We start from the raw sequence: 27528 nt of genomic DNA, 5'->3' as shown, positions 1-27528 counted from the left end.
TGAGTTCCCCACAGAAAGTGACTTCCCTGCAATTGAATGTAGGACCTGAGGTAATTAATCAAAATACCAGGATTCTTCGTTAATTTTTATTTTCCAAACCTTCCTGTTGTTGGATAAAATCCAACTTCAATTGTCCGTCCCTTCACATTCTTCCATATGCAAACTATATACATAGATACGCATTAAATTATACATTTTATCTCCATATATTAAGTCAGCAGTAAGCCTACTTGCCTTGCTGTCCAATTTAATTAACATTTGAATGCCTGTGACCTATGTGCTCAAAAGGTCATAAGAGATAGCAGAATTCAGCCATTCGGCCCATCATGTCTACTCCGACATTCAATCATGGCTGATCTATCTCTCCCTCCTAACCCCATTCTTCTGCCTTCTCCCCATAACCCCTGACGCCAACTACTACTCAAGAATCTATCTATCTCTGACTTGGCCCCCACAGCCTACTATGGCAAAGAATTCCACACAGATTCACCACCGTCTGACTAAAGAAATTCCTTCTCATCTCCTTCCTTTAATTCCAAGGCTATGGCCTCTAGTCCTAGACTCTCCCACTAGTGGAAACATCCTCTCCACATCCACTCAATCCAAGCCTATCAGAATGAATGCTGACTTCAAACTAGAGTGGCATTCAAAGTTTAAACATAAACAGTAACATTTTTTTCGTTAAATGTTATAAAAATGACAAATATGTGGGAAGCAGGCATCTACATCAGAATTAGTAGCATTTTCTAACTAGTACGGGTTACTGTGTACCGGTGCGATCGTTTCACCGAACACCTCCACTCAGTCCGCCTAAACCTATCTGATCAACCCGGTTGCTAAACACTTTAACTCCCCCTCCTATTCCCACACTGACCTTTCTATGCTGGGTCTCCTCCATTGTCAGAGTGAGGCCCAGCGCAACTTGGAGGAACAGCACCTCATATTTTGCTTGGGCAGCTTACACCCCAGCGGTATGAATATTGACTTCTCTAACTTCAAGTAACCCTTGCTTTCCCTCCCTCTTCCCAGTTCTCTAACCAGTCTGACTGTCCCCCAATTACATTTTATCTCTGTCTGCTTTGTTGTTTCCTTCTCCCCAGCTAACAATGATCTATTCTACATTTCCTTGATCTCCACCCCCTTTGATGTCTCGTTCTCACACCTTACTTCCTTATCTCTGTATCTCTCCCTCTCTCTCCATCCATCCATCCACCCCCACCCAAGTCATACTAGGTTTAAAGTCGTCTTGTTGAGTCTCATTGTCCGTAACTCATTCTCACCTAGCCCACAGCTAACAATGGCCAGTTTCCTTTATCATCGGTTTTTGCATAATCTTACATTCATTTGTTCTCTATCTCTCCAAATGATGGTCTATATCTCTTGTTTCCCTTTCCCCTGACTCTCAGTCTGAAGAAGGTTCACAACCCGAAACGTCACCCATTCCTTCTCTCCAGAGATGCTGCCTGTCTGAGTTACTCCAGCTTTTTGTGTCTATCATCTGTAATTCCTTCCTATGAGTTACTGTGGCTGTGGAAATGTCAGAGCTGATGGAAATTGTGCCTCCCTTTAAGCAATTAATAGCAGACCAGATACCGGACTGGCAAATCTACAATATTAAGGGTCTACATATACGATGCGGCACCCAGTCTGAATGTAAACAATAATTATTTGTGCTTCGCCATTAAAAATGACTGGATCACAAGATTGGGTCTATTAACATTCTATATTAGCCAGGCAAAAGATAGACACAAAATGGAGAGAAGGAATGGGTGACATTTTAGGTCGAGACCCTTTGTCAGACCCGAAACGTCACCCATTCCTTCTCTGCGGAGATGCTGCCTGTCCCGCTGAGTTACTCCAGCACTCTGTGTCTATCTTCAGTGTTAAAACCAGCATCTGCAGTTCCTCCCTGCACCTATTGACTAGGCGAGTTCCTTTGTGCACACATCCAAGACAACTTTTATGAAATCTGCTCTCATCTAGTAAGAGAAATATATGCAAACACTGTGGGACACACACAGGTACATGGTTCAGACACCCTCCGCATGGTCAGTTTCTCCCCAGCTGTTGTCAGGCAACTGAACCATCCTATCACCGACAATAGAGTGGTCCTGACCTACACTTGGCTGAAAATTATTGACGCATTGTCAGAGCTTTGATTTTTGATTCATTCTTTCTCAGGATGTGACCTTTGTAAGAAAGGTCAGCAATTGTGTATGAAGGAACTGCAGATGCTGGTTTAAACCAAAGATAGACTGAATGATGGAGTACCTCAGTGGGACAGACAGCATCTCTGGAGAGAAGGACACATTCCCAGATGACCGCGGGAAATTGGCAACCCACTCCGTAAAGTTGAATTGAATCATTTATTGTCACTTGTGACAAGTCACAGTGAAATTATTTACTTGTATTACCAAGGTATGCAAACAGTCGCCACATAAAGGGCGTTTACAGAGTTACAAATTACCGCCCCCCCCCCCACCTCACCGTGCCAGTTCCCCCTTTGTTCTTCCCCCTCCCTCATGGCGGTCTCCCCCTACGCCGGGTCCTCTTTTATTCCTTCCCCCGGCAGCGGTGACCTCACTTCCACGTGCCCGTTCTCATCCGTTGGTCGGCACCATCATCGACCGCCGCACCGGCCTCCCCACTATCGCCGCCAACGGTCCTGACACGTCCGCAGCACCGAGGTTGACAGGTTCTTGATTAGTAAGTGTGTCAGGGATTATGGAGAGAAGGCAGGAGAATGGGGTCTGAAGAAGGGTCTCGACCCGAAACATCACCCATTCCTTCTCTCCAGAGATGCTGCCTGTCCCGCTGAGCTACTCCAGCTTTTTGTGGCTATCTCTGGTGGAAAGCAACATCTGCAGTTCCTTCCTACACATTTCTTCACTGCCCTTGAGTTTCCTGACAGTGATCTCTGATACTCACTTTAATCATAGCAGATTGCCAGTCATAGGTAGAAATCAAAATTGATTCATTATTTATTTCTTGAGTGAAAATTAAAAAGCATTACTAAAACAATCCACATAAAAGCGTGCTATAGTCTGTCTGATTAGAGCTAAGGGCATTACCAGAGCCCCCACACACCCACAATTTGGACTATTTATACTGCTTAACTCTGGGAGGAGGTACCGCAGCATGAAGAGCGGGACAACCAGGTTCTGCAACAGCTTCATCCCCCAGGCCACAAGATTACTGAACAATCAACAAAACCGAGGCTAGAACTTTTTAAATATCGACACTTTTTAAAAACTTTTTATATATATTTATTTTACAGAACCATGCACATGAGGCATTTTTATGGACGCACCTATCACTTTTTACATTTACCTGATTTTGGAGAGTCAAATGCAACAAAATTCCGTTCAAGGTGCACTGTGTCTAGGTGTATATCTGAATGACAATAAAGTTTTCATTCATTCATTCATTCATTCATTATAGCAGGGGGCATTTTAGTCTAAATATGTGTATTTACAATCATACAGATATATCATAAGTTTATGTTATAGGAGCAGAATTAGGCCATTCAGCCCATCAAGACTGCTCCCCACCATTCAATCGTGGCTGATTTATCTTTCCCTCTCAACCCCATTCTCCTGCCTTCTCCCCATAATCCCTGATGCCCGTATTAATCAAGAACCTATCAATCTCCCCCTTAAAAATATCCATTTTAAGCTATCCAAATGATCTTGCTAGGTCCATTTGTCAAGATCGACACAAAATGTTGGAGCAACTCAGGCAGCATCTATGGAGAGAAGGAATGGGTGATGTTTCGGGTCGAGGCCCTTCTTCAGACTGATGTCAGGGGGTGAGGGAGATAGATAGATAAGCCAGCAGATAGATAAAGGTCAGTGATTGTTGTCTGCCTCCCACTACCCAGAGCAGATGCTGAAGGAGGTTCATACATTGTAGATTTTTTTTTTAATCCTAAGAAACTCACAACTCTGGAAGGTATAGGGCCAGACTTCCGTTACTCCATTTCCTTGTATAGGAACACAAATCTCACACACCATCTGCAATCATTAAGCTTTTCAACACTCAATCACCTTATAATTTTTGTATGTATCTATTGATTCTCCCTGTTAATCAAAATTCCAGATATCTGATAATCTTGCAGTTAGTTCTAATCTAATAATACTGTATGTATTGATAATAATTATCTGTATTTTATGTAAAGTAAAATCTCTGAGGCCATTTCTCCATTAGTGTTTAGTAAAGGGCCTGTCCCACTTGGGCGTAATTTGCGCGCCATTTACATGACATAATTTACACGACAAAACGCACGACGTAATGCGCGCATGGCGCGTGGTGAGGCGTGGTAGCGTAGGCAGTGACGCCCAGTCGCGCGCTTCCCCCTAGGATTTTGGGATTCACAAAATGACGCCCAAGTGAGACAGGCCCTTCATTCAGAAAGGCACCAGCAAGCCATTAAAGTACGTATTACATTCCAGTTCTATTTCAAGATCAATATAGCACAAGATTCATTTCTGTTTTAAAGATGCCAAAGTATTGCAAGTTGCTGTCACGAATTTATATCATTTCTCAGTTATATTAGACTTTTTAGACTTTTGACTTTGGAGATACAGCCCCTTTGGCCTACCGATTCCGCGCCGACCAGGGATCACCCCTACACTAACACTATTCTACTCCCTAGGGACAATTTTCAATTTTACCAAAGCCGATTAACCTACAAACCTGCACGTCTTTGGAGTGTGGGAGGAAACTGGAGCAGCCGGAGAAAACCCACGTGGTCACAGGGAGAACGTGCAAACCCCATGCAGACAGCGTCCGTGGACAGGATCGAACCGGGGTTTCTGGCGCTGTAAGGTGGCAACTCAACCGCTGCACCACCCACTGGACCACTGTGCCTCCCAAGATCAACTAATATTAAAATCAACCAATTTCAGGAACCAGAGCCAGGGTTGGATGATCTAATATCACCAGCATTACTGCCTTTATCACCTGCAGTAATGATTTCCAATAGTTTTCCCATACTTTTCTGCAATGAAAATTAAAGGCTTGAGGTACATTCTCAGCATCGATTCGTGATGGTATCGAATGGCAGTGGTTTAGTGTGATTTGTACAGAATCACCTATCTCGAGAAACCTAATGTTGAGAACTGCAATTTATCCACAACCTGCATTTATACCAAGCCAATTAATCTACAAATCTGCTTGTCTTTAGAGTGTGGGAGGAAACCGAAGATCTCGGTGCAAACTCACGCAGATCACGGGGAGAACGTACAAACTCCATACAGACAGCGCCCGTAGTCAGGATTGAACCCGGGTCTCGGGCGCTGCAGGGCTATAAGGCAACAACTCTACTGCTGCGCCACCGTGCCGCCCTTGATGATTCCAAAACTCCTATAACTAAAATAAGTGTTTCTAAAACTTTGGGACTGATTATTAAATTCCCAGCAGGCACAATTAGTATTGCAGGACAAAAAAATATTAGCATTTAGCAAAATTAGCATTTAGCAAAACTATATGCTTTGCAAAATGTGAATGAGGACATGATTTATCTTCTATTAATTTCCTGGTGAATAACTAATATTAATTTGAAGAATGTCTCCTTCTGCATAAATCTCTATGGCAAGTCGGCAGAATAAGAACTGATTACAAAATGCTGGATGTAACTCAGTGGGACAGGCAGCATCTCTGGAGAGAAGGAATTTCGGGTCGACACCTTTCGGGTCGAGTCCCTTCTTCAGACTGAGAGTCAGAGGAGAGGGAGACATAGAGATAAGGAAGGATAAGGTGTGAAAACAAGACATCAAAGGTGATAGGATCAAGGAAAATGTAGAATAGATCATTGTTAGCATGGAGAAGTTGACAACGAAGCATAAAGAGATAAAATTTAATCAGGGGGACAGTCAGACTGGTCGGAGAACTAGGAAGGGGGAGGGATGGAGAGAGAGAGGGAAAGCAAGGGTTATTTGAAGTTAGAGAAGTCAATATTCATACCGCTGGGGTGTAAGCTGCCCAAGCAAAATAAGAGGTGTCCGTTCCTCCAATTTGTGCTGGGCCTCACTCTTTGACAGTGGAGGAGGCCCAGGACAGAAAGGCCAGTGTGGGAATGAGAGGGGGAGTTAAAGTAACCGGGAGATCAGCAAGGTTTAGGATCCTTTAGTTTCCACTGACAACCACGTGTGCTCTGATGTGAACTGTACTTTGAAGCTGGGAAAATGGGTGACAGCTCTGATTAGCTACAACTACAGATATTAATTTTCTTCTCATGGAATTTTGTTTAAATTATTTTTATTACTAACAGGATTGGCAGTGGAGACAGGAACAAGCCCATCGACCCAATTTGCCTATGCCGAACAAGATGTCACACCTTCCCACATTTAACCAGTATTCCTCTAAACTTTTCTTAACCATGTCCCTGCCCAAATGTCTTTTAAATGTTGTTATAGTCCCTGCCTCAACTACCTCCTCTGGCAGCTCATTCCATACACCCACTGTGAAAAAGTTACCCCCTCAGGTTCCTGTTAAATCTTTTCCTTCTCACCATAAACCTATGTCCTCTGGCTCTAGATTTCCCTACTCTGGGGAAAAGACTTTGTGCTTTCACCCTATCTATTACCCTCCAGATTGTACACACCTCGACAAGATCGCCCCTCAGCCTCCTGCGTTCCAAGGAATAAAATCCTAGCCAGCCAAAACCTTTCCTTACAGTGCGGCCCCCTCAATTCCTGGCAACGTCCTCATCTATCTTCACTGAACTCTTTCCGACTTCGCGACTTGCTTCCCATCATGAAGAGATCCAAAACTGAACACAATACTCTAAATGCAGCCGCACTAATGTCTTGTACAACTCTAAAGGGCCTGTCCCACTTGGGCGTCATTTGCGCGCCACGCAGATGGCATCCCAAAATCCTGGGGCGCCGCGCGTGGCTGCCTACGTCACCATGCACCATGCGCGCGTAATGTGCACCATGCACGCATCACGTGCGCATCATGACGCGCGCGTCGTGCGTCCTGACACGTAAACGATATCGCGTAAATGTCGCCCAAGTGGGACAGGCCCTTAACATAGCATCGCAACCCTGAATGATGAAGGCCAGTGTACCATAAGCCTTCTTGACCACCCTATCTACTCATGATACCACCTGCATTGCTAGATTCCTCTGCTCCACATTCCCCAGGGCCTTGCCATTCACTGCGAAGGTCCTGCCCTGGTTTGACTTCCCCAAAACACCTCGCACTTGCCTGCACCCTCTATACCCAATTCAACTCTGTTCACCATTCCGAAGCCCATTTGCCCAGCTGAGCAAGATCCTGCTGGAACCTTTGATAACCATCTTCACTATCTGCAATATCACAAACTCAAGTGTTATCTGCAAACAGCTTGGAGAAGGGACTCGACCAGAAACGTCACCTATTCCTTTTCCCCAGAGATGCCGCCTAACCCGCTGAGTTACTGCAACTTTCTTCGTCTTAAATCAGCATCTGCAGTTCCTTCCTACAAAACATACAGATCCTGCTTTACACATCAGTGTGTAGGATTGTAATTTGTACCCACCAGTGGGCTCACGGAACCCAGGACAACTGCTGAGAGGGAGGCATGTCTTGCTTTAGAAGACAATTAATGTATGAGGTGACAGTTTTCCAAAGGATGATAGGACAAATTATTGATATGAGGTGGGAAATGGATTGATCTTTAATGCCCTATGGATATAAATTCAATCTGCAATAGTTCAACATTATTTCTATTCCTTTGTCTTTATCTTATTGCTTCTTTAAAGCTGGCATTAATGTAGTTTAGTGTAATTTAGTTTAGAGATGCAGTGCAGAAACAGGCCCATCGGCACACCGAGTCCTCGCGGACCAGCGATCCCCGCACACTGACACTATCCTACACACACTGGGGACAATTTACATTTCCTAAGCCAATTAACCTACAAACCTGCTCGTCTTTAGAGTGTGGTAGGAAACCGACCGATGATCTCGGAGAAAACCCACGCAGGTCATGGGGAAAACGTACAAACTCCGTACAGACAGCGCCCGGATCTCCGGCGCTGCAAGCGCTGTCAGGCAGCAACTGTACAGCTGCGCCAACGTGCCGCACAGTAAGTATTCCCATTATTCGGGATGGATCCCAGGCACATCAGTGTGTAGAATTAAACGGCCACAAAATCCTGGAATTTCTGCAAGTAGGGCGGCAAGACTTGAATGGGAAGACAATTAGTGCACAAGGTGACAGTTAACCAAAGGAAGATAGTTCAGCAGACCAAAGGTTGCTTAAGGTTTTGTGAATTTTAGAATTTCATTCTCACTTTAGGTTTTGTGTCTGTCACCTGTGCACTCCCTGCCTGTCCCGCTGTGTTACTCCAACATTTTGTGTCTATCTTTATATTAGCAAAATTGCATTCAAAATATATACTGGAGTTGCTATGCCTGTTAGTGCATGGTTCTAGAGATGAGCACCTGAATCACACGAGTGCTCATCCGGTAACGCTTTGTACAAATCTGCCTAAAACTGTCTAAAACTCACCAATAACCTGCCCATTGGCAATAGACAATAGGTGCAGGAGTAGGCCATTCGGCCCCATGAGCCAGCACCGCCATTCTATGTGATCATGGCTGATCATCCACAATCAGTACCCCGTTCCTGCCTTCTCCCCATATCCCATGACTCCACTATCTTTAAGAGCCCTATCTCAAGGGCCCGTCCCACTGCGGCAAACTAATTGGAGAGTTTGGAAGAGTTTCATACTCGCCACATGGTCGACACGAGATCCTAGGAGGTCTTTGTAACTCTCCTTCATACTCGAGAGTAGTCCCCGCGTACTCGAGGCCTCAGCTAGGTCGTGGCGTATTTTTCAACTTGCTGATAAATGCCCACGGGTAAAAAAAGGTTGCCATGGACAAAATCGCTATTTTCTAATCGTGGGTTTAGTCGAGGTAGGTCGTAGTAGGTCTGCATGTTATTCGTAGGTAGTCGAGGGTAGTCGAAGGTAAAGCTCGTTGAGAAAAAAAAGGTTAGTAAACCGACTGTTAACGTTAAATGCCCGCTAAACTTTATTAAAAGTTGTCTGGCTTCATAAAAGTGTTTCCACTCCTTCTCTCCCCCTTTCTCTCCCCTTCTATCCCCTTCTCTCCCCCTTCTCCCCTCCCCCCTCTCCGCGCTTTCTAAAGGACTTACCGTAACTGTGCAGCCGTCTTTTACCTTCCTGTTCATAGCGGGTGTGAGCTTCAGACAGCGCTCCCCCGCTGTGTGTGTGAGTGTGTGTGTGTGTGTGTGTGTGTGTGTGTGTGTGTGTGTGTGTGTGTGTGTGCGTGCGTGCGTGTGTGTGTGTGTGTTGGCGTGGGTGTGTATATGTGTGCGTATATGTGTGCGTGCATGTGTGTGTGTGTGTGTGTGTGTGTATGCGTGCGTGTATTTGTGTGTGTGTGTGTGTGTGTGTTTGTGTGTGTGTGTGTGTGTGTGTGTGTGTGTTTATTTGTGTGTGTGTGTGTGTGTGTGTGTGTGTGTGTGTGTGTGTGTGTGTGTGTGTGTGTGCGTGTGTGTGCGTGTGTGTGCGTGTGTGTGTGCGTGCGAGCGTGCGTGCGTGTATTTGTGTGTGTGCGGTCGGTCGATCAGGCTCGCGGTTTCATCGCTGACGGTCGATCCATCTCGAGGTTTTTCAGGCGAGTGCCCTCGAGCTTGAAGGTCGAAGACAGTCGCTGAAAAGTCGCGTTAGTGGGACAGGCCCTTAACTCTCTCTTGAAAGCATCCAGAGAATTGGCCTCCACTGCCTTCTGAGGCAGAGAATTGCAGATTCACAACTCTCTGGGTGAAAATGTTTTCCTCATCTCTGTCCTAAATGGCCTAAATGGCCAACATAGAAACATCAGCCGCTAACGGGTGTCACGTAATTAAAAACAAAATTAACATGTAGAACTGTGCACGAACAGATGTAGCAAATGTAACACAGTATTTTGAATGCAATATTGCTCATTTAAAGAGAGATGCAAAATGGTGGAGTAACTCAGCAGGACAGGCAACATCTCTGGAGAGAAGAATGGGTGACGTTTCGGGTCGAGACCTTTCTTCAGACTGAGGGTCAGGGAAGACGTGAGAATTGGAAGGATAAGGTGTGAAAAGGACAGATCAAAGCAGCTGATGCTCAAGGAAATGTAGAATGGTTCATTGTTGGCTGAGGAGGAGGTGACAACATGCAATCATTAATCAGGAAGACAGTGAAACTAGTCGGAGAACTAGGGTGGGGGAGGAACAGAGAGAGAGGGAAAGCAAGTTAGAAAAGTCAATGGTCATACCGCTGGGGTGTAAACTGCCCAAGTGAAATATGAGGTGCTGTTCCTCCAATTTGCTCTGAGCCTCACTCTGAGAATGGAGGAGGCCCAGGACAGAAAGATCAGCGTGGGAATGGGAGGCGGATTTCAAGTGTTTGGCAACAGGGAGATTACGCAGGCTGAGCGGAGGCGTTCAGCGAAACGATCGCCGAACCTGGGCTTGCTCTTGCCGACATACAGCAGCCCGCACCTGGAAACAGCGGATACAGTAGATGAGGCTGGAGGAGGTGCTAATACAAAGTCCAGGGAGTGAACCCTCAAAGCAGAAGACTGGATTTGTAAAACAAAGCCCTGCTCGTCAGGTGAGTGGTATTAACTTTTAAGGGAAAGAGTCGATCCTCATATCAGATGTCCAGTGTTGGCACCAAGTTCTTCCAGATCAGGCAACACGCATTTGGAATCCTTCCCTCTGCCTCAGCCACAACTTCAGTCCATCATCTCTTATTGCACTGACGTGGTCTGATATTACTTCCTGTACCACTCGCTCGGTGAACTCGGAGTAGGCAGATTACGTGTCGAGTTCAAGTGGATTTGTACTGCGTGTTCAGGCGTTCCAGGTACTCGGCTGGGACCCTTAGCCACAGAAGGCCGCGATGCTTGTTGGAGAAATGATCAACAGTCGTTTCTGCAGCCGATTCATTTCTTCCTGGCAGTGATCGAGCATCTTATCAATGCGTTTATTAATACAAATGGTGTGTGTGTGTGTGTGTGGGGAAGGCATTTGATGCAAGGCAGCCCTTGTGAACTGGATCACCGTGTGAACTCCACGACATTTCCTGACATTGCTCCCGTCCGCTCCCCTTTTCACACAGTCTCAACTTTGCTGGGATCGTAAGCATCTGGAAAAGAGGAAGGAGGTGGACATAAGAAAACCGCACAGACATCTGTTCCACACTTTAAACCCCAGTCTCACGGTGCGAGTCCACCCGCGAGTGATCCCGAGTTTAAAACAAATCAAACTCGTGGTAATCACGTAGAATTAACGTAGCGGGAACGTCGGAACTCGGAACGCTAACGGCAGGTACTCGGGAAACTTGTTAACTCGTGAAAATCTTTCAACATGATGAAAGATTTCCACGAGTCAAATTTACACTTGAGGGAAACATTTTAAACTTTTAAACTATTTGTAGGAACGTAGTAGCCCGTGAGTTTACCGTAGTGACTCGTGAGTCTACCGTGGGCACTCTTTAACTCAGCCGGACAGGCAGCATCTCTGGAGAGGAGGAATGGGTGATGGGATGAAGTTTCCAAAATTCTGCTGCGTCTTTGTGTTACTCCAGCACTGTGTGTTCACTTTTTGTCAACCAGCTTCTGCCCTTTCTTCTGTATGACATTATTTGTATCCGTGGCAGTTGATTGTTGCTCCCTTCAGTTTCCCAGGGGATCGTGACGGGACTGGAGTTGGGAGGGAAAGGTGGGGAAGGGGAATGGGGGCGGAAGAGGAGGGAGGGGCGGAGGGCAGTGGGGGGGGGGGGGGGTTGGGGTGACTTACTACGGGAGACAAGTGTACGAGTGGTGTACTGACTGTGTGGGCAAGACACTTTGGTAGTGATTGCCCATGAGGTTCACTGTCGAGGACTTAATAATGCAGAGAGCATTATAAACAGTGGAGCGATTAACCCTGGAAAGGGGGGAGACTTCTCTCTGAGTTGGACCCAGGAAACTGAAGCAGGCTCACGTAGACTTAATATTTTCTTGAGGTTATTAACGACAGATAAATGGATGGGAAGGGTTTAGTAGGCAATGGGCCACATGCAGGCAAATAGGACTACCCCAAGACGCCAACTTGGACAGTGTGGGATTGACATGTTTTGTATATTTCCTTTCTAAAGATGCAGTGTATTTTGGTGGCTATTGCACACTGCAGACCAGAAGCGCCTTCAATACCCAAATATACCAGATCCACATAAAATCTTTTTTTGCGGCAACTGTTTATAAAGCTCTCTGCATTATTAAGTCCTCGACAGTGAACCCATGGGCAATCACTACCAAAGTGTCTGCCCACACAGTCAGTATACCTCTCCTACACTTGTCCCCCGTACTAAGTCACCCCAACCCACCCCCCCCTGTCCCCCCCACTCCCCTCCCCCCCACCTTTCCCTCCCAACTCCAGTCCCTAGTTCCGACGTTCCCGCTATGTTAATTCTACGTGACTACCACGAGTTTGATTTTGTTTTAAACTCGGGATCACTCGTGGGTGGACTCGCACCGTGAGACAGGGGTTTAATCCTTGCAACTGCAGGCATGCAAACTCTTTGGCAAGTGCAGCCTCACATGAGTAGCTGCTCTGGAACTGTGTTAAACCATTTGTTGAAAGCAGAGCAGACTGAAGAGGCTGTCCCACTGTACGAGGTAATATAGAAACATAGAAACATAGAAATTAGGTGCAGGAGTAGGCCATTCGGCCCTTCGAGTCTGCACCGCCATTCAATATGATCATGGCTGATCATCCAACTCAGTATCCCGTACCTGCCTTCTCTCCATACCCTCTGATCCCCTTAGCCACAAGGGCCACATCTAACTCCCTCTTAAATATAGCCAATGAACTGGCCTCAACTACCCTCTGTGGCAGAGAGTTCCAGTAATACAAGAGTTCTCCCGAGTTTCCCCTGATTTGAACTAGGAGAATTACGGTAATAGCCGATCGTAGGTACTCGGGGCTCTTGAGGACATTTTTCAACATGTTGAAAAAAATTTCACGAGCCTACCGCGTTTCCCGAGTACCTGTCGTTAGCGTTATGAGCCGCCAAGAGACATCCCGAGCTCCGACGTACCCGCTACGTACATTTTACGTACTTACCACGAGTTTGATTTTGTTTTAAACTCGGGAGAGCTCTTGGGTAAACTCGTATAGTGGGACAATCCCTTTATGCTTGAATATGAAATGCCACAAAGTTGCACTCTGGCTCAAGGAGTGGTGCCACATGCTCTGGTCCATGGATGATGAGGTAGAGTGGATGATTTAAACTTTCTCTTATTGCATCACAGAGACATTGTTGTACAGCACATTGGAGGGCCATTCAACCATCGTGTCCATGCAGCCCAGACCATCACACAAACCAATCTCCCTTCCACTGGCTACCTCACGCTACCTCAGGCCAGCTGCATAATCAAGGATGAGTCGCACCTTGGCCACTCCCTCTTTTCCCACCCTCCCATCGGGCAAAAGAAGTGTGAAAACGTACACCTCCAGATTCAGAGACAGTTTCTTCCCAGCTGTTATCAGGCAACTGAACCATCCTACCACAACCAGAGAGCAGTGTTGAACTACTATCTACCTCATTAGAGATCCTTGGACTATCCTTGATCAGATTTTACTGGCTTTACCTTGCACTAAACATTATTCCCTAATCATGTATCTAGCAATGTTACAAAATTTTGAGATTTAAAAAATCAAGTCTGTAATTTATCCCATCAGATAAAGCATAAAAATAAGTTTAATTTGACACCTAATTCACTTTCATATCTCAAGTATTTAAAATGTTATGGCCATTTTCATACTCGGAAATTAGCATCTTGTTCCCTATTGATTTTCTATGGACATAACAAAAAAGCTGTGATCATGGACAGTCAAAAGGCCATAACCTTCTTAAAAATTAAGAGAACTGAATGAAATTTTCAGTTATCGTAGATTGAACCATTCTGAAACAAACATAAAATAATCTAACTTGGATGACCTGAAATTAAAGCATATAATTAGTTAGTTACCCAAGTGTCCAAATAATATTCATAAATAATTCTATTCACAATAAAACATGATTTTAAAATCTCATTTACATCAATTTATAGGCCAAATGGAAGGAATTTAGTGTTCAATTGCTGTAAATTAAAGTCAACTTTAAATCGGCTTTCTAGTGGGTTCCTGTGAACGCGCTGGTTTAGAACGTTCATATTGCGCTGGATTTGTGCCCTCAAATGCCCAGAAAAATACTGCGGGATATAATGAGCCCAAAATTAGCTACTCGTTATAGAAAACTTTATATACAGGGTTCTTAAGAAGCCCCTTTTAATGTAAAAATAAGGTACATACCTTTAATTGTTTGCTTTATAAAACCCTGGGGATGCGAGAGGTTGCGGGTTGAGAGAGTGATTTTTAAACTACTATAACTATTATACAAGGCCATAAAAACTAATAATACCTTTTGCGACGGGGTCTTTCAGCGATTTTCCGTTAATGATTTACTAGGCTGAACATTTTCGATTGCAACAGCCTAGTAAAAATCGCGTTTTAAACCCGCCCCCACTAAACAGCGCCAAAATCGCGCACACGGGGTGGGGCAGATTCTCAGACACGATTCAGGTAGGTTTTGTAACATACCTAATGTATCTATACACTGTAAATGGATCGATTGTAACCATGTATTGTCTTTCCGCTGACTGGTTAGCATGTAACAAAAGCTTTTCACTGTACCTCGGTACACGTGACAATAAACTAAACTGTAACTGTCCATTCCACACCAATCCCATTTGCCAGCAATAAAGCAATATCCTTTTCTGCATTCCTACTTAAGTGTCTGTCCAAATGTCTCTTAAACATAGCATATATATGATTAGTGATTCTTGAGACTGTACGATTCTTGATTAGTACAGTTTAATGTACTGTCAGAGGTTAAGGGAAGAAGGCAGGAGAATAGGGTTAGGAGGGAGAGATAGATCAGCCATGATTGAATGGCGGGATAGACTTGATGGGCCATATGGCCTAATTCTACACCTATACCTTATGATCTCATGATATATCCCGTTTCACCATCCTGAACTGCACATTTTTAAGATATCAACGACATTCTGTATATCAATCAGAAAAACATCCCCCCACCACTACCATCTGCCTTCAATCACAAGCTAATATTATGTTCAATAGGCCACTCATCTTGGATCCCATGTGTTTTAACTTTCTTGTACCCATCTATCAGATGGCACCTTACCATGCGACTTATTAAAGTCCAGATTACCTCCACTTCTTTTTCAATCTCCTTAGTCAACTCCTGAATCCACTGACTTGGCCTCCACAGCCTTCTGAAGCAAAGAATTCCACAGATTCACCGCCCTCTTACTAAAGGAATTCCTCCTCATCTCCATCCTAAAGGAAAGTCCTTTAATTCTGAGGCTATGACGGCTGGTCCTAGACTCTTCCACTAGTGGAAACATCCTCTCCACATCCACTCTATCCAAGCCTTTCACTATTCTGTACGTTTCAATGAGGGCCCCCTTCCCCCCCACATCTTTCTAAACTCCAGTGAGTACAGGCCCAGTGCCGACAAACGCTCATCATAGGTTAACCCACTCATTCCTAGGATCGTTCTTCACCTCTATAGACCGGCTACCCTTTCAGTTTATAAGAAGCATCTTAACTCAAAGCATTGACTGTGCATTTCCCTCCACCGGTGTTACCTGGCCCGCTGAGTCGCCCCAGCTACTCTTCTTTTATAATGCAACAGGTTCCAGCATCTGTAGTCTGTTGTGCCCCCAATATCAAGACAGGGCCCTGGTGCTCCATCCTAGTCATTATTTTTAAAGTAGATAACCTCCACTGAGGTCAATGTAGTTGTTCTGCCCGGGGATACATTATTGGCCTTTGGAAAATCGAGAATAAATAAAAACACAACCAAAATATATCTTTTATGAGGTGTATGGATTGCGATCTTGACTAATGTCTTGCGTGGGAGGGAACTGCAGATACTGGTTTAAAACAAAGATAGACCCAAAAAGCAGGAGTAACACAGCGGGGCAGGCAGCATCTCTGGAGAGAAGGAATGGGTGATGTCAGACTGAAGAAGGATCTCGACCCGAAACGTCACCCATTCCTTCTCTCCAGAGATGCTGCCTGTCCCGCTGAGTTACTCCAGCAATTTGTGTCTGCCTTGACAAATGTCTATTTTGAATGGACCTAGCAAGATCATTTAGATAGCTTAAAATTGATTTTAAGGGAGAGATTGACAGGTTCTTGATTAGTACAGGCATCAGGGATTATGGGGAGAAGGCAGGAGAATGGGGTTGAGAGGGAAAGATAAATTAGCCCTGATTGAATGGTGGAGCAGTCTTGATGGGCTGAATGGCCTAATTCTGCTCCTATAACATAAACCTATGATAGATCTGCATGATTATAAATACACATATTAAGACTAAAATGCCCCCTGCTATAGCACGCTTTTATGTGGATTGTTTTAGTAATGCTTTTTAATTTTCACGGACGTGCCACACATCTCTGTCCTCCCGTTCCTGCGGACTTCCGCCGCTGGAAGTCTAGGATGTTGATGTGTGTGCTTTATCATCATTCCTTTCAATGCTATGTACGACAGTGATCGCAACTTCTACTGAAGTGTGGATGGCCGTTGGCTCGCTAGAAGCTCATCCGCCCTTTGACAAGTTTTGTTTTTGGTCCTGCTGGGGGTCCACAGCCCCCTCCTCACCTGGCAAACCACGTGGGTGAGACGGTATAGTCGCCGACTATCCGACCATGGAGCAGGAAGCACGGGATTACATGGTACCCGTGGCGGGGGGAACCCCCCCACGACCAGACCTGGTGGAGATCCAATCTTGTTATTGTTTCTAACTATGAGGTGATGGGAGGTTGTTTTGCTTAATACACATCAGATAGAAGCATTAAAAAAAGGTGCATTCGACCCTTCGAGCCAGCACTGCCAGTCAATATGATCATGGCTGATCATCTAAAATCAGTACCTTGTTCCTGTTTTTTCCCCACATCCCTTGATTCCGTTAGCCCTATGAGCTATATCTAACTCTCTCTTGCAAACATCCAGTGAATTGGCCTTCAATGCCTTCTGTGGCAGAGAATTCCACAGATTTACAACTCTCTGGGTTAAAAAGTTTTTCCTCATCTCAGTCGTAAATGGCCTACCCCTTATTCTTAAACTGTGACCCCTGGTTCTGGACTCCCCCAAAATCAGGAACATTTCTCATGCATCTAGCCTGTCCAATCCTTTAAGAATTGTATATGTTTCTATAAGATTCCCTCTCATCCTTCTAAATTCCAGTGAATACAAGCCCAGTCGACCCATTCTTTCATCATATGTCGGTCCCGCCATCCCGGGAATTAACCTGGTGAACCTACGCTGTGCTCCTTCAATAGCAAGAATGTCCTTCCTCAAATTAGGAGACCATTGTTCAGTTTACTTGTGTTTGTTTTGGGTGGGTATGCTTATAAAGTCTCAGTGGAGCTGCAATCTTGTTATTGTTTCTAACTATGAGTGGGAGGTTGTTTTACTTAATACACATCAGATGCTGCTGAAAACATCCCACTCTTATACCGAGCATGAGTCAATGCCTCTGGGACAGGACAGGGGTCACAGAGCTGTGCGTGGAACTGAGTTCAAAGCGACACAAAGACAAACTGCATCATTGGTAGGATCGGAGCGTTTGTCTTTGTGCTCAGGGCCAGTGGTAATCTCATTTATACCTTCTCCAAGGGACTGGCTTCACTTCATGACCAACTGCCCTCTGCTGGATACATATGCAATGACACCGTGTTCTGAAGTTTAATTTGTTTTCCGACAGAAAATGCTGGAGTAACTCAGCGAAACAAGCAGCATCACTGACGAGAAGGAATGGGGGGGGAGGGGGGGACGTTTGGCTGGTTCTGCGGTCGAGGAAGAAACGGAGGGCTTTGAGACCTTCCTGGTGGGGGATGGAGGCGTAGAGTGACTGAGCCTCAATAGTAAAGATGAGGGAGTGGGGGCCTGGAAAACGGAAGTCATGGAGGAGACGAAGGGCGTGTGAGGTGTCTTGGACATAGGTAGGGAGGGATTGGACCGGGGGGGATAGGAAGGAGTCGAGGTATGTGGAAATGAATTCAGTAGGACAGCAGCAGGCAGAAAGAATGGGTCTGCCAGGGTCTGATGAAGTAAGACATTCAGAACGGAGACGAGGAAACACTTTTTCTCACAGAGAGTGGTGAGTCTGTGGAATTCTCTGCTTCAGAGGGTGGTGGAGGCCGGTTCTCTGGATGGTTTCACGAGAGAGCTAGATAGGGCTCTTAAAAATAGTGGAGGTATGGGAAGAAGGCAGGAACGGGGTACTGATTGTGGATGATCAGCCATGATCACATTGAATGACGGTGCTGGCTCAAAGGGCCGAATGGCCTACTCCTGCACCTATTGTCTATTGTCTATTGTCTATTGTCTATTGGCAGTTGCGTTTATGGATTTTGGGGAGAAAATAAATCCGGGGGATTGGACCAGCTGGGGAACGATAAGGTTGGTGGCTGTGGAGGGCAAGATGGAGTTGAGGTATTCATTCAGTGGGACAGGAGCAGGCAGAAACAACTGTGAGGCATGTTTGAAGTATAGAACAGCCCACAAGATGCAGTCAGTAAACGGCTGTTCCAAATAGTGTACATTCAAACATCGGGCAAACCACTCTGAAGATCAGCGGGCTAACCGGATGCCGACCTGACATGCTGGCTCAGACAATAATTATCAATGATCTCCAGAAATCTGATGGGTTATGATTGAAACTAGGTAGGTATCTAAAAGGTTAGACACAAAATGCTGGAGTAACTCAGCGGGACAGGCAGCATCTCTGGAGAAAAGGAATGGGGGACGTATCGGCTTGAATTGCTTGGGACCCTTCTTTAGTCAGTAGAAGACCCTTCTGACTGAATAAGGGTCTCGATCCGAAACGTCACCCATTCCTTCTCTCCGGAGATGCTGCCTGTCCCGCTGAATTTCTCCAGCATTTTGTGTCCATCTTCGATGTAAACCAGCATCTGCAGTTCCTTCCTACACATTTAAAAAGTTAACTGAAATGAACATTTTAGGGTTGGAAGGAACTACAGATGCTGGTTTAGACCAAAGGTAGACACAAAACGCTGAGGTAACTCAGCAGGACAGGCAGCATCTCTGGAGAGAAGGCATCTCTCAGGCTCAATCTGAAGAAGGGTCTCGACCCGAAACCGCCTATGCCTTCTCTACAGAGATGCTGCCTGTCCCGCTGAGTTACTCCAGCGTTTTGTGTCTATCTTTGCTCTAAACCAGCATCTGCAGTTCCTTCCTAAGTTACTCCAGCTTTTTGTGGACGTCTTAGCAGATCATTTAGCACAGACAATTAACAATCTCACAGTTTGTGAAATGTAAAATACTTGCAGAAGGTCCCAAGCCCAGCGTGGTGCAATGAAATGTACATAGTTTCATGCATATCACAATATTGCAAATTAAAACAATCTGTTTTGATGAGATTGTTTACAGCGCACAACTTGTAAAATAAAGTGTGTGCCAATGTAAATAGTCTCATGAGAATTCTCCAGGTTGGGTTGTTTAGCAGAGAGACGGCCTACACTGCGCCTTCTGTCCTGGACCTCCTCCATTGTCAGAGTGAGACCAAATGCAAATTCAAGGAACAGCCCCTCATATTTCGTTTGGGCAGCTTACAAACCAGTGGTATGATTTCTCTAACTTCAAGTAATCCCTCTCTCTCTCCATCTCTCCCCCACCCCCGTCACACCAGCTTCTCGTTCTCACCTAACACACAGCTAACAATGGCCTGTTTCCTTTATCATCGTTCCTTTTTTCCGTATCTGTCATTCATTTGTTCTCTATCTCTCTACATCCACGTCCATATCTCTCATTTCCTTTTCCCCCGACTCTCAGTCTGAAGAAGGCTCTCGACCCGAAATGTCACCCACTCCTTCCCTCCAGAGATGCTGCCTGTCCCGCTGAGTTACTCCAGCATTTTTGTGTCTATCTCGGTGTAAACTAGCATCTGCAGTTCCTTCCTACATATTTAAAAGGTTCACTGAAATGAACATCTTAGTGTTGGAAGGAACTGCAGATGCTGGTTTAAACCGAAGATAGACACAAAAAACTGGAGTAACTCAGCGGGTCGGGCAGCATCTCTAGAGAAATGAAATATCTGTGGTTCAGTCTGAAGAAGGATCTCGACCCGAAACATCACCCATTCCTCCTCTCCAGAGATGCTGCCTTTCCCGCTGAGTTACTCCAGCATTTTGTGTCTATCTTCAGACACAGGCTTGTCTGTTGAATCTCTGGGGAAATACTGCAGCAGTTAGGTCTTATCAGAAATTATTGGGTACACAGAACAAGGCTATGAATCAGGCCTGATGCGGCAACATTGCTGCCAGGAATAGAAACCGGTGTAAACGTGAGCTCAATTTCATCTAGAATGTGTGCATGACTTAATTAGAAATTCCACAAGATAATCCTGCAACATGTGCTCAGCAACCACGTTAACATAAACCGACCTTTCACATGTTTTCAAGAAATATTTACAATCCTTGGGATAGACACAAATAGCTGGAGTAACTCAGCGGGACAGGCAGCATCTCCGGAGAAGGAATGGGTGACATTTCGGTTCGAGACCCTTCTTCAGACTGAGAGTCAGGGGAGAGGGAGACACAGAGATAAGGAAGGGTAAGGTGTGAAAACAAGACACACAAGGAGTTGAAAAAGTGAAAAACTAGACTTCTCTAGCTCTCTAGGTTAGTTTATTGTCACATGTACTGAGGTACAGTGAAAAGCTTTGGTTGCGTGCTAACCAGTCAGTGGAACGACAATGCATGATCACATCGAGCCAGTCACAGTGTATAGATACGTGATCAGGGAATAACATTTAGTCTAAGGTAAAGCTAGTGAAGTCCGATCAAGGTTAGTGCGAGGGTCTCCAATGAGGTAGATAGTAGTTCAGCCCTACTCTCCGGTTGTGGTGGGATGATTCAGTTGCCTGATAACAACTGGGAAGAAACTGTCCCTGAATCTGGAGGTGTGCATCTTCACACTTCTGTACCTTTTGCCTGATGGGAGTGGGGAGAAGAGGGAGTGGCCAGGATGCGACTGGTCCTTGATTATGCTGCTGGCCTTGCCAAGGCAGCGTGAGGTGGTAGATGGAGTCAGTTTGTGTGATAGTCTGGGCTGCGAACACAATTCGCTGCAATTTACTTGCGGTCTTGTTGAGAAATTGGATTGCGAAGCTCCCGTATTTGATCATATTTTCATGGACATTGGAGGCCACCATGACACTGCCAGCTGCAGTAATCTCCATGACTGCATGTGACGGGATTGTGATCTCCATGTCCACTGGGCGATCATGAGGAGGTGGGGGGGCGGAGGGGGAGGAGGTAGGCTGGTTGTGGGACAATGCTTAATTCTTACTTTACCCCAATGACTAGATCCTCGGAGTCGATGGAAGCCATCGTGGCACTATCAGGTACAGTACTCACTCTGTGTAGGAAGGAACTGCAGATGCTGGTTTAAACCGAAGATAGACACAAAAAGCTGGCGTAACTTGCTAGGAACAGGTGACATCTCTGGAGAGAAGGGATGAGTGACGCTTCGGGTTTAGTCTGAAGAAGGGTCTCGACCTGAAACACCACCCATTCCTTCTCTCCAGAGATGCTGCCTGTCCTGCTGCACCCTCCATGACTGCATTTCCGGGATTGCGATCTCGCTGGCTATTAGGCCATCATACAATCGCTTAAATGCCACTATCGTACCTGCCTCCACCACCTCCCCCGTCAATGCATTCCAGGCCCCCACCACTTTCAGTGTAAAAAACTTGCCCTGCATATGTGTACAGGTGTGTAGGTTCCTTGGCTTGGTATAAGTGTAAATTGGCCCTGATGTGTGTAGGGTAGTGTTAATGTGTGAGCATCGCGGGCCGGTGCGGACTCGGTGGGCCGAAGGGCCAGTTTCCGCCCTGTATGTCTGAAGTAAACTAAACTAAACTAATCCTCATTAAACTTTCCCCCTCTAACCATATAGCTATGCCCTCTACTGTTGCACATTTCCACCATGGGGAGAAAGGTTCTCTGCCCTATCTGTGCCTCCCATAATTTTATACATTTCTTTCATCTCCCCTCAATCTCCGACATTCCAGAGAAGACAATCCAAGTCTATCCAACCTCTCTCTGCAGCTGTTATTCCCAACATTCAGGTAGACCTCCTCTACTCCCTCTCCAAATCCACCACATCTTTCCTGTAATGGGTCGAACAGAACTGCACGCAATTCTCCAAATGCGGCCTAACTAAAGTCTTAGAGAGTTGCATCATGACTTCCTGACATATTCAATGCCCATAGCAATGAAGGGAAGCATGTTATACGCCTTCTATACCACTCTATCTACATTTGCTGTCTAGCGAGCTATGAACTTGGACTAAAATATCCCTATGCACATTAATGTTGTTCAGGGTCTTGCCGTTAACCTTATACAGCTGCTCCTCGAGCTACGATGGGATGGGGTTACGTTCCGATAAACCCATCGTAAACCAAAAATATCGTAAGTTGAAAATGCATTGCGATACATTGCGATCACGTGACCGGAAGTGACGTGCGACTCGCAGCCGTTGCCGAGCGTTTGCCGATCGTAAAGTCGAAATATCGCAAGTGGAAGCATCATAAATCGGGGAACACCTGTACTCTCTCCAAACAGTCAACCTCCCATAGTGAATACCTCACACTTGCTAAACTCTATTTGCCATTTCTCTGCCCATTCCTGTTGCTGACCTATATCCCCTTGCATCCCGACCAGCTGTTGCCAAATGTTGCCGCACTCCAGTGGCATTTTTTTTGTCTGCGCGGAAAATGGTGCTGAGATGAAAGACAGACCATGATCTCTAGATACTATGGAGATGATTGAAGCGTCAAATAGCTTAATCCTGCTCTTGATTGGAAGCACAAGGAAACCCAAGAAAAACAGGAAATGCACGCACCACCTCGTGGCACGGTTGCGCAGTAGTAGAGCCGCTGCCCTACAGCGGGTTCGATCCTGACTACTGGTGCTGTCTGCACGGAGTTTGTACGTTCTCCCCATGACCTGCGTGGGTTTCTCTGGATGTTCCAATTTCCGCCAAAGACGTACAGGTTTGTAGGTTAATTGGCTTGGTATAAATGTAAATAGTCCCCAGTGTGTGTAGGGTAGTGTTAATGTGCGGGGATCGCTGGTCGGTTCGGGCACGGTGGGCCGAAGGGCTTGTTTCTGCTCTGTATCTCGAAACTAAACTAAAAAAGTCCCACTTTCAATTGCATAACCCTGAAAAAAAAGTCTTCAGCCTTGGAACTGTGAGACGGGCTGGAACTCTTGAGACGGGCTGCTATTCTGAATGGTGTAGTAGTTACCAACCAACCACCCATCCCATCACACAGCTCCATAAGGAATAGGAATAGAAGTGTAACATTCCTGCTGATGCTCGGAAGTCCTCAACGCTCAAAATGGAGAAGGTTACAAGATAACATCAGAGCAGAATTAAGCCATTCAGCCCATCAAGTCTATTCAATCAAGGCTGACCTATCTCTCCCTCGCAACTCCATTCTGCTGTCTTCTCCCCATAACCTCTGACACTCGCACTAATCAAGAATCTATTTATCTCTGCCTTAAAAATATCCACTGACTTGGCCTCCACAGCCTTCTGTGGCAAAGAATTCACCACCCTCTGACTAAATAAATTCCTCCTCATCTCCTTCCTAAATGAACATTCTTTAATTCTGAGGTGATTACCTCTAGTCCTAGACTCTCCCACTAGTGGAAACATCCTCTCCTCATCCACTCTATCCATGCCTGTGAGCCTATGAGACTGTGTCGACAAGTTCCACTTTGGCATCAATAGCCATTGTAGGGTGTGTGGAACCTGTGTGGAAATTAGTGGACATTGCTCATTTTCAATTGACCAGTTGAGACTGAGCTAGTCTTTACTGAATGATGAGAAAGAAACATGATAACCATCGGGCAAATCTCAGTAAGGTCAGTGCGAAATCCTCCTTCTCAGAATGGAACAGGTTGATCGAAGCATCACAGGAGAGTGACACGAGGTTAGAGGACAATCTAAAAGCTATCTCTTTCATTAGTGACAGGGGGCCATTGGAGATGGTTGTTAGGGACAGCATTTACTTATATTAAACAAAACGGACATCAAAAGTTTCATAAGATAAAGGAACAGAATTTGGCCATTGGGCCTATCGAGTCTGCTCCACCATTCGATCATGGCTGATCAATTTTTCCCTTTCAAATCCATTCTTCTGCCTTCTCCCCGTAGCCTTTGACATTCTTACCATTTAAAGACCTATCTTTGCTTTAAAAATGCCCAGTGATGGCCTCCTTTGCTGTCTATGGTAATTAATTTGTCTCCTTCTGGCAAATAAATTCCTCCTCATCTCCTTTCTAAAGGTACATCCTTTTATTCTGACCCTGTGCCCTCTGGTCCTAGACTCTCCCACTACTGGAAACATCTTCTCCACATCCATTCTATCTAGGCCTTTCTTTAGTCTGTAGATTACAATGAGATCCCCTCTCGTCCATCTAAACTTTAAACTAAACTTAATGCCCTTGAGTACAGGCCCAGAGCCATCAAACACTCCTCGTCTGTTAACCCATAGGTTCTTGTCATCCTCCTTTGGAACCTCTCTAAGGGCAACAACATCCTTCCTCGGACAAGGAGCCCAAAACTGCTCACAATATTTCAAATGACCACCGCCATGTAAAGCCTCAGCATTACCTTCCTGCTTTTATTCGAGTCCTCTTGAAATGAATACTTAAGGGCCTGTCCCACTTGGCCGTCATTTGCGCGTAATTTACGTGACATAATTTACGCGTCATGACTCACGTGATGCGCGCATGGTGCGCGATGACATAGGCAGTGACGCACGGCGTCGCAGGATTTTGTGATGTACAAAATCTTTGCGCACCATCTGCATGACACGCAAATGACGGCCAAGTGAGACAAGCACCTCAAATGTCTTTGTCTCTTCACTGTTTTTCAGGCCCCCACTCCCTCATCTTCACCATGGACATTCAGTCAGTCTACACCTCTATCCACCACCACGAAGGCCTTAAAGCCTTCCGTTTCTTCCTCGAATGCAGAAACTTTGAAATATTTGTTATTTAATTTTAGTTTTTACTTTTAGTTTTAGAGATGCAGCTTGGAAACGGGTCCTTCAGCCCACCGAGTCCACCCTGACCAGTGATCCCAGCACATTAACACAATCCTACACCCACTAGGGAAATTTTACAATTTATACCAAACCAATTAACCTACAAACCTGTACATCTTTGGAGTGTGAGAGGAAACTAAAGACTTCGGAGAAAACCCACGCAGGTCACGGGGAGAATGTACAAACTCTGTACAGACAGCACCCGTAGCTGGGATCAAACCCGGGTCTCTGGCGCTGTAAGCACTGTAAGGCAGCAACTCTACCGCTGCGCCACCGTGCTGCCCTAATTCATGTTCCTGTCGAAATGTATTTTTAGAATTTGTGATTGTACCCTGCTCCAGGGGTTCCTCTGTATTGCAGCTCATTCCAAATACCTATCACCTGTGTGAAAAAGTTGCCCCTCACCTGCCCTCCCACCTCTAGTTTTAGACTCCCCTATCCTGGGAAACAGATGCTATCCACCTTCTCTATGCTGCTCATGATAAGGTCACCCATCAACTTCCTATGTTCCTGGGAATAAATCTATGTTCACTGGGAAAATTCCAGACTCTAATGAATCTTGTAAGATATTTACTAATGCCTTTACAATCTCTAGAGCGACACCTTTCAGATACCTGGGGTGCAGTCCATCGGGCCCAGGTGACTCATCCACCACCAGACATTTCAAGGGCTTGGCTCACTTTGTGATTTTACCAGCGGCTGCGAGCATCAGTGACTGACGCCCGTAAAACCGTCAAGTTGTATGACAGCCTCCTCTTGAACATCAAAAAAACTAAGGAGCTGATCGTGGACTTTAGGAGGGCACATCATCCGAGGACGTACACTCCATTGAGGATAAATGGGGATACTGTGGATAGGGTGAACTGTTTTAAATATCTGGGAGTCCACATCTCTGAGGATATGACATGGACATCACACGCCTCAGCACTCGTGAGTAAGGCAAGGCAGCGCCTTTACCACCTCAGGCAATTGAGGAAATTCAGAGTGTCTCCGAGGATCCTCCAGTGCTTCTACTCAGCGACTGTGGAAAGCATCTTGTCCGAAAAAATTACCATCTGGTTCGGGAATTGCTCTGCCCAGGACAAGAATTCTCTGCAGAGAGTAGTGCGTTCGGTCGAACGCACTATGGTAACTTCACTGCCCCCCCCTGCAGGAACTATACAACAGGAGGTGCAACTCCAGAGCCAATAAAATCATGGGAGACCCCTTCCACCCCTGCAACGGACTGTTCCAGCTGCTACGGCCAGGCAAACGCCTCCATTGCCATGCGGTGAGAATGGAGAGGTTGAGAAGGAGTTTCTTCCCAGAGGCCATTCGGACTGTAAACTCCTATCTCACCAGGGACTAACTTTACTGAACGTTTTTCCTTCCGCCCACAATATTTAATATGTAAAAGAATATGTGATTCTGTTTGTAGTTTGTTTGGTTGTTTGTTTGTTTGTCTTTTTATACAAAGTCCGCGAGCATTGCCACTTTTAATTTCACTGCACATCTCGTATGCGTATATGACGAATAAACTTGACTTGACTTGATACACGCTGACATTTGCTGCCCTAGGGTTAGGGTCAGGGTTAGGGTTAGGGTTAGGGTTAGGGTTAGGGTTACGGTTAGGGTTAGGGTTAGGGTTAGGGTTAGGGTTAGGGTTAGGGTTAGGGTTAGGGTTAGGGTTAGGGGTTTAGGGTTAGGGGCTAGGGTTAGGGTTAGGGTTAGGGTTAGGGTTAGGGTTAGGGTTAGGGCTAGGGTTAGGGTTAGGGTTAGGGTTAGGGTTAGGGTTAGGGCTAGGGTTAGGGTTAGGGTTAGGGTTAGGGTTAGGGTTAGGGTTAGGGTTAGGGTTAGGGTTAGGGTTAGGGTTAGGGTTAGGGTTAGGGTTAGGGTTAGGGTTAGGGTTAGGGTTAGGGTTAGGGTTAGGGTTAGGGTTGGGGTTAGGGACCACAGATGGGCTGTAAAATATTCTTCCTTCAATTAATGGATTTTAAACATTAATATATTAAAATTAATACAATGAAATCAATTGCGCAAATGAAACGATGTCCGAGTCGATCAGTTTTATTTATAGATGTATTGGTCCGCTTCCAGATCTGTAGCTTTTCACAGGGATGTGCTGAGTTACTCCAGCATTTTGTGCCAATCTTCACCTGCCTGATCAACAATCCCTGAACCAACAAGCATAAAACATGTTGACATTTCAGCAGCTAAACTGTAAGCTGTTGACAACTCCTCTGATTAGCGCTGAGGGTGCTTCCTATTTCTGAATATTAAGGGATTGCTCTAGCTGGTGTTTGAGGTTCAAAATGTTCGACTTGTTCTGCAAATTTCTGGCTGATGATTGTTGTG

The 27528-nt window shown here is 45.6% G+C and overlaps 1 protein-coding gene across 1 annotated transcript in view; it reads right to left on the bottom strand.

Moving 5' to 3' along the window:
• Positions 1 to 9483: 9483 nt before the first annotated feature.
• jcada (junctional cadherin 5 associated a) overlaps positions 9484 to 27528 on the bottom strand; it is a 122106-nt gene continuing 104061 nt past the window's right edge. The window contains 1 exon segment of the mRNA XM_055665010.1: positions 9484 to 11138. Within this exon segment, the coding sequence (XP_055520985.1) occupies positions 11104 to 11138 (35 nt within the window). The 3' untranslated portion in view covers positions 9484 to 11103.

Source organism: Leucoraja erinacea, chromosome 2 (assembly GCF_028641065.1).
Source record: "Leucoraja erinacea ecotype New England chromosome 2, Leri_hhj_1, whole genome shotgun sequence".
NCBI classification, from domain to species: Eukaryota; Metazoa; Chordata; class Chondrichthyes; order Rajiformes; family Rajidae; genus Leucoraja; species Leucoraja erinaceus.
The sequence above is the reverse complement of the archived record's forward strand: the minus strand, read 5'-3'. Positions and strand labels throughout refer to the sequence as shown.